Raw genomic sequence first — 12,885 nt, forward strand, 5'->3', positions numbered from 1 at the left:
ATTTTGTCTATTGCGTAGGGCAAGATTTTGGTAGGCACCAAGGACAGTGAGGTGATCGAGATTGGAGAGAAGAACGGCCAGGTAACGATGCTGGTACAAGGACATGGAGAAGGGGAAATCTGGGGCTTAGCTACCCACCCCTCCAAGGAGCTGTTTGCTTCGGCTAGCGATGATGGCACCATCCGAATCTGGGATGTACAGAAGATGGTAGGTTGAGTACATCGGCAGGCAGCAGAAAAGCAGATATTACAAATATACAACCTGAATGCTTTGTTTTGATTTGCAAAATTGCTGGTGGTGGAGGAATGAGATTTCTTTGGTTTTTTTTAATCAATGAATGAAAACTCTGAATTTTTACTTTAAAATGTATGCTTCTGTACAACTCGATTCACATTTATTGAAATAAAATTTACTACATGAGAAAGTGTTCAGGTGGAGTTTGTGATTGTATTGGTTATCTTTAACGTGATCAGTTGACTAACGTGCTGGTTTGCAGTCCAGTGACAGACCATGAGGGCATTTCCCATATTGGACGTGGCCTGGGACCATGACCATGATATTGTTACAGTTCTGTGCCTTTGTGGTTATGTAATCCAGTGATTTATCATTAATGAAGCAAACAGGAGATACGGAGGCAGATGTTTTTCTTCCATGTTCATGCAAAGTAAAAGTCAGCCATGCAACTTTTCCTCAGATCAGCTAATTTCCTTGTTTTTCACTTCACACTCCTGCCATTGAAAATTGAGAAACTCTTTACAAAGTCTTGTAAAGATTGGGATTTCCTCATTTGTTTGTCAAAGTCCAAGGTGCATTTCTGAATGAGCATACGGTGCAACTCAAACTCCTGATGCCTGTGTTTCTCAACAAAAATAGGAGAGAAATTGGTAAAGATATCTCAAAACATTTACAATTAAATGAATGATTTTACAGTGCAAATAATGAACGTTTGTGGGCTTGGAATCAATTTTATGGTTGATAGGAGGTCATCTCACAGGTTGGGGGTAGAGAAAGAGAATGACCTCTGAGAAACTATCCTTTGACTCTTGACCTCTATAATATGTGTCGCTGAGTGTAGACCCAATGCACACCCCTTAATGACATGCAGTGATCAGTCTGGAAATCAGTTGATCTGACATAAACAAGATAAGAGGATTCTCATTCTATTTTTTGGTTTCCCTCTCAGGCAATGACAACCAAAGTCAGTATGGGTTCGGCGGCACGCTCCATCACCTACAGTCCTGACGGGGAGACCCTCGCTGTCGGCCTGAAAAATGGCGAGTTTTGTCTGCTGGCAGTAGGAACCATGAAGGTGTGGGCCAAGAAACGTGAACGGAACAAGGCCATCACGGACCTTAGGTAAGCAGTACTCACAAGAAGGACAGTTCTTTAGAAGACAACAAAACAAGGTAAACAGGGGTCTGTCATGTCAGCAGTGTTATCCTAATGGTCATAGGTTTCTATGTTCACTGCCCAAAAATATATTACACAGGTGGATAAGCACGAAGGTCTTAGTCTGACAGAAATAACAGAGTTTTCTGTGTTTTTACAAAGTTGTTGTTCCCTTTTGCAGTAAAAAATGGACCGAACAAAATACACCTGTTTTGCCTTCAGAACAGGTGTTGATAATTAATTTAAAAACACAAATCACCCTGTTGCATTCAGTGCAGTTATAGCATCCATGCTGATGCTAATGAAGAACAGGCTGTACATGTAGGTTCGTTTAACTCCACATTTTGTGCTGTGTTTGTTCTCTATCCACAAATAAGAAATCCTCAGACCATTGCTTTTGAAAATAAAATCCTCTGCATCAGCTCATTAAAATCAAAGTTTTAAATATGTTCTACATTCTTAAAGAAATGTTTCATTAAGTATGTACCTTCACATATTTATGCACACACATTAACACGTTTGCACATTAACTTTAATGTTTAAATGTTCTCAATTATACTGTGATACTACAACCCATGTATGAGATTTTAACTTGAGAAGATTCATTTGAAAAGCAGGCGATTGTCTTAATGATTTTTCTGTAGATTCTGATTCATTAAATATCTTTCAATATTTGCGTCCAAAAGCCTGGAACCCAGACTTTGTTTCCAGTAGTCAGCTGAGAATTACTTGTTAATACCTCTACTCGTTGACAAGAATTTCAAGCATTTCTTTCCTCATCACTTTCACACATACATGTATACAGGTTCAGTCCTGATGCTCAGTACATTGCCGTGGGCTCTGAGGACGGCTGTGTGGATTTCTATGATTTGACTCAAGGTCCCTCCCTGAATCGTGCAGGTTTCTGCCGAGGTATTCCAAGCTTTGTGTTCCAGCTGGATTTTTCGGCAAATAGCAAATACATCCAGGTGAGTTGGTATTTATGTATTTATTTATTTATTCCATTTCTTTACCCAGGGTGTGCCCAAACAGTTTCAAACTGGTTTCCATTGGGGCCCTGCGAACATAAATTAATACAATAGTTAGAAACTCATGATGGAAAGTAAAATGGACAAATACGACAAACATTAATATTTACAAATACAGACCACTACAACATCATACACACGTGAACATTTAAATAATCAAGGCATTAATTAAACACTGACCACGGGATGGGCGAAAATCCCGCACAAAAAAACCTTATGGGAAAAAAAAGAACACAGGGAAATTCCCGATCCGGCTCCACTGAACATTGGCAACCAAGTTAACAACTCCATAGATCAGCTTTTTGGACGAAACAGCACTGGTCATGGCCTTCCAAAGTTCTGATCTGAATGTCCCTAAGGAGTCTATACTTCCGAGTTGCTCTGGCAAATTGTTCCATTTTTTGCACCTTTCACTGCAAAACTTGAGTGTAGCATTCTTTTTTGGCTAAAGGGACTTTAAGTGCCTTGGTATCCAAGACTTCTGCAAGGGGAGACCATGTTACCCAGCAATCACCAAAAAAGAAGATCTCCCTGATATCAATATAGATTTGCTGACAAATATGGGCTAGCAACCAACATGTTCTGTAGTGTTGCTTAAAAACTGGTTTCACTGTCTGTACCTATAGGCAGTATTTCACCTGGATGTTTGTTTTCAATAGCTTGTGTGCAGAAATTAAGCTACAAATGAAAGCCTGATAAGTTTGGAGAAATTGAATATTTAAGAAATAAAACATTACTTTCCATGCAATGTTTAGAACGTTAAATGCTGAATATAAGGTGGTATGCCTTCTTTGCCCATTACACACGTACTTGTTTTAAAACAAGGTTAATTTATCAGATGTCATATTTTGAAATGTCTCTACATTGGCATATCAAATGTTGTTTGATATACTTGTGCAGGTTGGCACAGGAGCATATAAAAGGCTACTGTACGGAGTACCAGGTGGCAATCCTTTCACTGATACTGCAGCTATAGATAAGATCACATGGGCCACATGGACTAGGTAAGGTGTTCATTATCAGGGTATTTGTTGAATCTATCACAGGTCTGCTGACACATCTTGCACGTCTTGTTTTTCAATAATTCCTTGCCATATAAAAGAAACTTCATGGATCACCGAGTACCAACTACAAGGGGTCTATGGGTATTTAACTTGGTTGACACTGGATGACGTGAGATGGATTTTTGAGGGTTTGATTGATTGGACTATTTGGACATTGTTTGCCATTCACTTGTCAGTCAGTGTGACCTTGTGGTTCTTTGCTTCCCCTGTTACAGGTTCGATCTTTGTCAGAACCATTTCAATGACTTTTTAATCCCTGCCTTTTTGAGGATTTTCATCCCCAGGGTGTTTCATTTCTAGACATTCTCTGGAAGTTTTATAAACTGAAAAAAGTCTCCTCATTTCTGTTTAATCAAAGTCAGAAGTTGATAGGGAAAAGTGCCACAGCACCTATTTTGCTTATCTTTATGTGCCTCTCCTGGTCATAATCAGCGTAGTCATAAAAGAGTTTTATGAACAGTCTTGTTGGCAATGCTCATACTGTTCAACCGAAAAAGTAAGAACATGTAAAAAGCATGTAATGTAAGACAGTCATACCTCTGTTTTAAATACTGTTTTTTATTGGCTCAGGGTAATCATGTGACAAGGCAACCAAATTGCATGCTACACACACCATTATACATCACATCAGTAGGCCTTGTGTGATATCAAACCTATGGGTTGTGCACACACGTGCATGTGCCCCCATAATTTACAGGATAATGTGACATGTCATGTGACAAGGCAACCAAATTGCATGCTACACACACCATTATACATCACATCAGTAGGCCTTGTGTGATATCAAACCTATGGGTTGTGCACACACCTGCATGTGCCCCCATACTGTACAGGATAATGGAGGGACTGCTTATGCGCAAAGATTCCTTTGTCACACTTAATCTTCTGTAGAAAAACAAGTGAAAATATCAAGCAAAGGATGTGACAAAACAATTTTTGACTGCTGTGATGTGGGATATGATGCTTTGAACACCCTCAGGCCCAGGGATGTATAATACCCTTGACTTTGCTTCGGGCATCATCCATCCCCCATGTGTTTAAAATGTCATATCCTACATTACAGCAGTCAACGATTGTCAAATAGCTACCTGTTTCATACAAAGGTCTTCATTTATTTTTGCTTTTCCTAAATTCTGTGAACTTAAATTCAAATGCAAGTGTTTTTTTCAGTACCAAAGCTGTTGAGTACAAGTTGTTGAATTTTTTCTGTATTGTAGTGTACTCGGATCTGAAGTTGTTGGCATCTGGCCAAGAAGTTCCCAGAATGCCGATGTGAACTGCGCTGCAGTGACAGGCATGGCTAATGCTCTGGCCACAGGTGACGATTTCGGATTCGTCAAGTTGTTCAAATTTCCTTGTCCTGACAAATACGTAAGTAATGTTTTGTTGGAGAATTCGCAGTGTTTTAGTCATCCTCTTTAAATATGCCTTGGAAAGAAATGAGGTCCACAATTTAAATGTAGTTCTGCCTTGAAACTGTTACCGAAAATATCATGCAGAGCACCACCCATTGACATCAGTTACAAAACCTGCATTGAGAATTTGAGTACATTTGAATGTGACACATTAGATGTTCTGAATCTCAAGAAATTATTTTAAACTGACACTTGTGTTATAAACAAAATTTTATCAGAAACTTTGGATTGTGTTAAGACCTCTCTCTGAGCTTCAGGTTTGGGCCTTTCCTGATGTTCTTTTTCCACATTATGCACTCTTCAATGAATAATTGTTGGTAATTCATTGTGCTTTCTATAATTTGAGGAGACACGATGTTCTCTCTTTGCAAGGTTGTACCAATTTTGCTTTTGCTAATATATTTTAACCCCCCCCCCAAAAAAAATTTCCTTTTACATTTTAGGCACCACACAAGAAGTATGTTGGCCATTCAGCCCATGTGACTAATGTGAGATTCTCATACGATGACCGACACCTTATCAGTGCAGGCGGGGAGGACTGTTGGTAAGAAGTTTGGTTTTGTAAAAAATAAACATACATTACTTTGCAGGGGTGTACATGTATGTAATAACTGGTGCAAAGCACCATCACGGCTATCTACCCTCGTACCAAGGATTTCACAGTTACAACACAGTGGACACGACACATCAACTGTGAGAAAGATCACCATTATCCATCTATTTTGCGGCCCAGCAATATTGCCAGTGCGCTTGACGCATGAATGATACATGTGCTGTTGTAGCATATCACATGATCAATTCGTGACCAATAAAAATTCAGTATCTATGACCATGCCTGTGGTACGACAATTCTTGGTGCATCTTTCTGAGAATCTGCAACATTTCAGCCTTCAAAGGTGGTGGTTAGATAAGTCTGTGTAAACAGACAGAACTGAGCAAATGATGGGCGAATTTCTCTCCAACTTAAATGATATTTTTTTTTGTCTCTCTTCCGACAGCTTGTTTGTGTGGAAGTGCACATGATGAATTCCATTGGTAAGGTTCAAGCAGTCAGTACTTCTCATCCCAAAAGAATACCAGTGATGTAACTACTTTAGAGGTGACTTTGAGGTTACAGCAGCCATAAGACATCTTGGATTCCAATCTGGCCGCATTCAAATGGTTTGCAATAAGCTGCAGGAATCACAGCCAACTGTGAAAGCTGACTATGTGCATTTTTATATTTCATTAACATTTCCCACTATTGCCCGGAGTTGGCAATATTTTTGTCAGTATTTATTATAAAACCTTGGACAAGGCACAGGCAATAGACAATACAATAGTACTCAATATTGTACTTCAAGCTTCTCCATGCAAGTATACCTTATAATACCAACAAGGCTCATAGTCACGAACACAGATACATGTAGGCAATAGCAGAGAGTGGGAAATGGTATGCTTGGTAGCACTGTACCCAAGACACAAGGTCAGGGGTGTGAGAATTCGGCTTTTTAGCCGATTTCAGCTTTATTTTGTTTGGATGTTGACACTGATTGTCAGCTTTTTTTGTACACCTGGTCTGTACAAAAGTATGGGAACTTTTTACATTTCAGCTTTTTGTTAGCTGTTTTCAGCTTTAATTTGAAGTGGCCACTCACACCCCTGCAAGGTGTGAACCTGTTCGGTGTGCAAATCTTTAGGTTATTGACAATTATGCTTTAATCCAGGAACCATAAGCATAGTGAAAGCATGCCCACTGTCACTTGCACAATGTCCTGGCTAGTCAGTGATGCCATACCTAATGAGACTGCCTGTTGGCCACAACGCACAGTCTCAAGGTAGTGTCTTTGAAAAATGGCTGTTTCTAAACACTGCCTATGGTTACAGTTTCTCCACCGTCATTGCCAACAGCCCATAGGAAACCATTATGTTCTGTGTTTTTTATTGTGCAGAAAACCATCGCTGCTCTTCTGTGTTAATGGGCCCTTATGTGAATCCCATTTTGTTTGCTTTGTAGCAGTAAGTAGATCCATGCCAACACTCAGTGTGTTTGAAATCAGCGCCTTTTCTGTTAGGGTTGTGTAAAGTTTAGAATTCTTCTCGATAGACTTCAAAATAAGAAAATGGAATCAGAAAAACTCACAGATTGAGGTTACTTTTGCAGTGCCCACCTTGTAAGAAAATTGAAGTGTTTTGTATCAAGCACTATGACCTATTTTGCCATTATTGGCTTCAGTATTTTTTCAATTTATTTATTTTATTTATTAATTTGTTTTATTGTCAGAATTGAGAAAGGTCTGAATGGATTCTTTTTATTTATGTAGTTTTGTTTTGATGGGAGGGGGAGAAACAGAGAATCTTCCTGGAATTTCTGTCTGCACTGCCTCCATTGTGTTTCATAACTGCATTTCATTTCAACAAGAATTATGTACATGGACTTGTTGCTGCTGGCTGAAAAGGTCACTCAGACAATCTTTTAACCCCCCATGATTTGTTTCAATTGCTTTTTGCTGGAAATTATGGAATCCTAAAGGATTTTCAGAGGTGAGTTGTTCCTTGTTCGAATGATGCTTGAAGTACCAGTACAGTAAAACTTTCATGTATGGTGTCTGTTTGTAGATTTTATCGTGACAGGTCGCATGATGGTCAGTGTGGTTACCATGGGAACTGTCCGATTCTTCTTGCAAGTGTAGGTTTGTACTGAAAATCAAGATAACTTGACATTTGTACACTTCTGTGTGAATTGCATAGTTTTTCAGCGTGAAGATCTCTGTACATTCCTGGTGTTCGTCCAGTTTCACTCTTTTAGTCTCTAAACTTAGGGTTTCTGTATTGTAACCAACGTTCAGTGTATGTGCCTAAACTATTGTATTAGATTGAAATATAAAGAATGGATTACTTACCATTCCCATCTTTGAATGAATAATCTCAGATTCAAAATTAAACGACGCAGTTACAGAATTCTAATGAGCACTTCCAATGCCTGTATCACGCCTTCTGTTTAAATTCTCAGGACCCTTGTGGTACCGTTCTTCAAAATCTTATCAAATCAGATGTTTGGTGTCAGAGTACAATGGTTGAAGTTAGTCTAGTAGATAACAGGGTTTATTACATGAAGAGTTCTCGTGCACATACTGCAGTTTTTCCGATCATCCAAGTACATTTTGGATCAGTCTTCTGACCTTGTCGTCTTCAAGCTTTGTTTGTTTATAGCATCAAGTAGGAAAGGAAAGTGTAGTCGGGAAGGTTTCATGTCCACTTGTATTTGACAAATAATGTTGAAATAAATGGTGTAGTTTTTCCATTTACTGAGCAGTTAGTCACTCGCTATTACTGTAATATTTCATTTTCAGTGGCTTAATGAAGTTTTACTTTATACTTGCGTATCTGCTCTTTGTCATTTGAGGGTGCCATTCCATTTGAAAAGCATACTGATTTTTCTTGAGGAAAGAGTCATGAAAGGGGTCAGTGGAATGGACCATGAATTTTTTTTTAAATGACTAGAATTTTTAATGCGGGAGCAGTTACTATTATACTGAAAGTATAGCTGGAATGAACATCCCTGCTTGGTATTAATTTCTATACAATATATGTCATTGATTACTATATCAGGTAACTGGTATGGACAATTCTGTCACTATGACGGCATTGTAGTTTACATTGTTTTATTTGGTTTACTTGCATAGCACAGTAAACATTAAGTTTATTTTTCTATGAAGTAAAGTCAGTATCCCGGTCTTTCTTCATACAAGTATTTTGGAGCATGCATGGAAACATGTGAATCCTTGAATTGTGCTGCATAAAAATGGTAATGTTGAAATGCTTATCAATGTTTTACCTTTGTACCACTGAATTTCATCAATGGTTTCAAAATTTTCTCTTTACTTGTGTGACTGTTTGAGAAATTCTTGTTCTTTGGAATTGTATAAATAAGGTATTAAGTTTGAAGCGTCATTTTAATGTTTGGATTTTCTGTGCTAAAAAAAAATGATTTTTTTTGTTGATCATGACTCATTTTGTGCGATTTTCTTTTCCTAATTGCAGTAATGAAGTTTCTGTAAGTTCACTTTTCAACTTGATGTACATATTTGACATCTTTTCAAATTTCTGTAATAAATGTGGTGGTACGTGCCAGATTGAATTGATGGCACCCCTTCTGTGCAATTGTTTGGTAACTTCTTGCAGTTCAAAATTTTGATTTATTACCTCCTTTGCTCTGCATAACCATGCATGAACAGCCTAGTAATACAGATGTATAAATTGGTATAAGAATGCATTACTTTGTGTAGATATGCATAGACTTGAAACCTTCACCTCATTGAACTTGCAGCTTTCTCCCAGCCTCTGTGGTTTCATTTGCTGCTGTTCATTGTGATGATGATTCTTGATATCTGATTGGCTAACAAAAGCTAGGTAAATGACTTATATTTAAGACTCGATAAAGAGTAAGTTAGGCGGGCATTTCCCTGCATCAGAAATTCTCTCAAATGACAAGAAGAAAAAACAATCATTATTGCAAAGAAGAGTGAAGCTATAAGGTCAAAGCAGGAACAAAGGGAATAGACAAAAATTGCTAGGACTATAAAAATAGGCTCAAATTTAAGCATAAAGTGTATTATGCTGCACTCTGAGTGAATGGGCATCACTGGTCCTCATCCATCTCTTTGTGCTCTCTTTTGCTGGCTCCAAGCTCTACACCCTGGTACACTGCCAGGCTAAACAATGGGAGGGGGTGATATGTAACGTGGCATCATTTGGCGCAAGAACCTGTCTGATGAGGTTATTGTCTGGGGTGGAGGTGTTCTCTCACTAAACATAATGGCCACATGTATGAGACCAAGGAGCTGTGCACATCCCCCAGATATCAGTTGTTGGTCACACAAACGATTCTCTCTCTACAGTCCCTCGTCTAAATACAAAAGGATTAGACTCCAGGTAAGCACCCTGTTCCAGTGAAACAACTCATGCGATGAAATCCAAAGTGCTTCCCAATATAAACAGCCAGGACAACAGTCTCCTTGCTGGAGACAGTATGACTGTGATGATTATTTTCAGGATGAAAGTCTATCAGAAATGTCAGCAGTTTTTCTATTTTTAACGTGGAATATCTCAATTTTACACAAAAGTGATATTAATAGACTTAAATCTAACAGTGATCTTCAAAAGTTTAATTAATGCAACTCCTCAGCAGTGCAGCCATTCTCATTGACTACACTAGTCCACGCAGTGCCTAGTAGTAGTGTGTATTTGTTGCAGACAACAACAGTTTCTCTGCAGATTTGTTGATTGTCCTTGACAAAAAGTTAGAATGTATCAATGGACTATCAAAGTTGGGATTGTCATTTTTACCATTTCCGTATTTTAGTTCAAGCACACACCAAAAATCTAATGACATGTCACAGGTTGACTCCAAGCATGGTCTGAGGGCCCATGCTGGTTCGTTTATTAAAAGTCAGAATTTTGCTCAGGAAAGAAATTACACAGATTGCAATAATTAAGTTGATCCTCCTTTCTCCTGGGACACAAGTATTGTTATTAGTCAAGCAAGTACATCACAGAGATCATACACACAGTGTCAAGAACAGAACAACAAAATACAGAGATCAACGACCGGTATTCAGCTTGTAGTGTTTCAGTGGTGGAAGAAAAAATGGATGATGAAAACAGCTCCACAATGTCTCAAATTGAAAAAAAAGGAGGAAAATTATCAGCGATTGGTAGCAATTTCAAAATGTCTAGAGTATTTAGGTGAAGCACAAACCACTGAAATATCCACACACAGAACAAGTGTCAATGGATGCAAGGTACATGTACTAATGTCAATGAAACTTAATACAATGTCAAATGAGGGAAGGCCTTAGCTGGTTTCATGGCAGTGATGAACCTGTAAGATGGTAACATTGCCAGGATATTACATCACATAGTGAACAAAAGTACAGAGTGGTGTTCATGTGGCAAAGTTTCGAACTGCGCTACCTCCACAATTACTTTGTTGTGCCAGTACACATCTGCCGTCAAACAAATTTTATTGTGCAGTCTTAAATGTAAATTCCTTGGCAAATCAAGACAAAAGGATAGTATTAACTGTCAAGTTAACCAAAGGAGAATTCATGAATTCTTCACCAGACAAGATTACTAAGCATACACGTCGGATATGCTGAAGTACCTGTAGAATCATTTTAAAAATGCAGATGTCCCATCGCCGAGACTTACTCAAGTTGGTAGTGGGTACTTGCACCCAATGTAGGGACGTACTTGTCAGCATCAGTCTGTGACATGGTAACATTGTTTACAACACATTTTCCCTGACAGATGAAAAGAACGGCAGTGAGGATCCTTGAAACAAGCCCTACCGCATTTGATCAAATGCTTGACGTGAGTGCTCGTGTGGGCGTGGCCCAAGTAGGGTGTGGTCAGGTCAGCATCTCTCTTGGTTACAGTGTTGCAGTGAATGAGCCTCCATTTGTTCTTCAAATGTTTCTCACATGCAACTCGAACCAGAACAAGGAAAACCAGCAATTTCTGAAGGGTGATGATCAAATCCAAGACAACTTGCATTACTCTTTGCACCCTCCTGAGGGTTATCATGGTAGCACACTCGCTGCCCATCCGTCTCCTTGCAATCCAAGCCAGACCCTTTTCTTGTTAATAGCCCTGGGAAAATGTTCTTGTACTTTACTACTGAAGTCCAGTTCTTGCTGTGAGTTGAGGACAGCCAGTTGAGCCTCGGGGCCTGCACATTTCTCATAAGCTTCATTCCAGAACATCTGAAACTTTTTATCCAGGAACATGACGTGGCAAGAACGGGCGAAGTACAACCATCCTTGTGGACAACTTTTACTAGTAGTAGCATCAGTGCTGGGACACCAACCATCCGAAAGTAAGCCAACATGCAAACAAGATCCTCATAAACATAGTTGGCTGTGTCTTTTTATTCAAAGGTGATAGTAGTCGGTGATATTAATTTGGCTTTGTGTCGGGAATGTTACTTTTAACAGCTATCAATTATCCCACTAAACTTGGTGATCATTTGATCAAGACATCTCAGCAAGCAGGAAGTCGTTGGTTTGAATCCCATGAGCTAGCTTGTAGTTTTTGGCAACTGTCAAACTACACTGAGAATACAGTGTAAATAGGTGGTGAAATAGGAATATGTGGAAAATTTTTTTAAAAATATATATATAGAAACTCATCCACAAATCAACAAGCAGAAACATTGACTACAGGTTGGCATGGAAACTGGTTGTTAGAGTGGAATTGCTAATATTAGTCCTTATGACAGTCAGTGGTTTTATTTATCCAGTTCATTGATGATTACGCCTTGCATGCATGATGATGATGAACACTCATTGGCTAATATCCGATCTTTGCTTGCTAAACTTCTGCTTCAGATGGCTCCATCGTCACGCCATGTAAGTTGCAGAGATGTCCATTAACAAATCTCTAATTTGGCGACATAGCCAGACCATGAAGGGAATATTTCAGATAGGCAGCGGCATAGCCAATGAGGTCTAGAAAGTACACTCCTCTGTCTGTGTGAACCCCCAAACCAAAGCCAAACATTATATTTCAATACATCAAAAAGCCAAGGAGACTAATGTGCATACACAATACATGTACACAACAATAAATACATAACAATATAATGGCCGTCATTTTTATTCACCATGAAAATTGCACTTGTCTGATTTTGCACCGGCAGACCAACATGAAAATTACCATGAAGTAACCTGTGAATTGGATATTTGAAACCAGCGAGCCATGTAGGGAACCCATTTGCAAACAAAGAGCTAAAAACCTGTATCCATGTCAACCCCACTTCCCTGTTTCCGCTTGTTGATATGAAGATATACATGTATTTTAGTGACTAAATTTGCCCTTCATGCATGCATCAGTGTATCCTGTATCAAAACGTTGCTGTTTGCCCATAAAAAAGCTGAGATATTATGAAGTATTAACACCAGAGGACAGTTCACTTTGAGAAATATCACATTTGAAAAAAAGATAAAA

General features: G+C 38.8%; 1 protein-coding gene across 2 annotated transcripts in view; it reads left to right on the forward strand.

The window, feature by feature from the left end:
* The window catches only part of LOC110990334 (echinoderm microtubule-associated protein-like 6), a 40,626-nt gene extending 31,576 nt beyond the window's left edge, over window positions 1–9,050 (forward strand). For both annotated transcript variants that reach the window (XM_022255275.2, XM_022255276.2), the window contains 7 exons: window positions 19–207; window positions 1,184–1,356; window positions 2,195–2,357; window positions 3,318–3,421; window positions 4,699–4,852; window positions 5,340–5,440; window positions 5,895–9,050. In XM_022255275.2, coding sequence (XP_022110967.1) covers window positions 19–207; window positions 1,184–1,356; window positions 2,195–2,357; window positions 3,318–3,421; window positions 4,699–4,852; window positions 5,340–5,440; window positions 5,895–5,919 — 909 coding nt within the window. In that variant the 3' untranslated portion in view covers window positions 5,920–9,050. The remainder of the gene's footprint in view (window positions 1–18; window positions 208–1,183; window positions 1,357–2,194; window positions 2,358–3,317; window positions 3,422–4,698; window positions 4,853–5,339; window positions 5,441–5,894) is intronic.
* Window positions 9,051–12,885: the final 3,835 nt, after the last annotated feature.

This window comes from Acanthaster planci, linkage group LG01, assembly GCF_054643075.1.
Source record: "Acanthaster planci isolate LZ-2023a linkage group LG01, COTS_SCS, whole genome shotgun sequence".
Classification (NCBI taxonomy): Eukaryota; Metazoa; Echinodermata; class Asteroidea; order Valvatida; family Acanthasteridae; genus Acanthaster; species Acanthaster planci.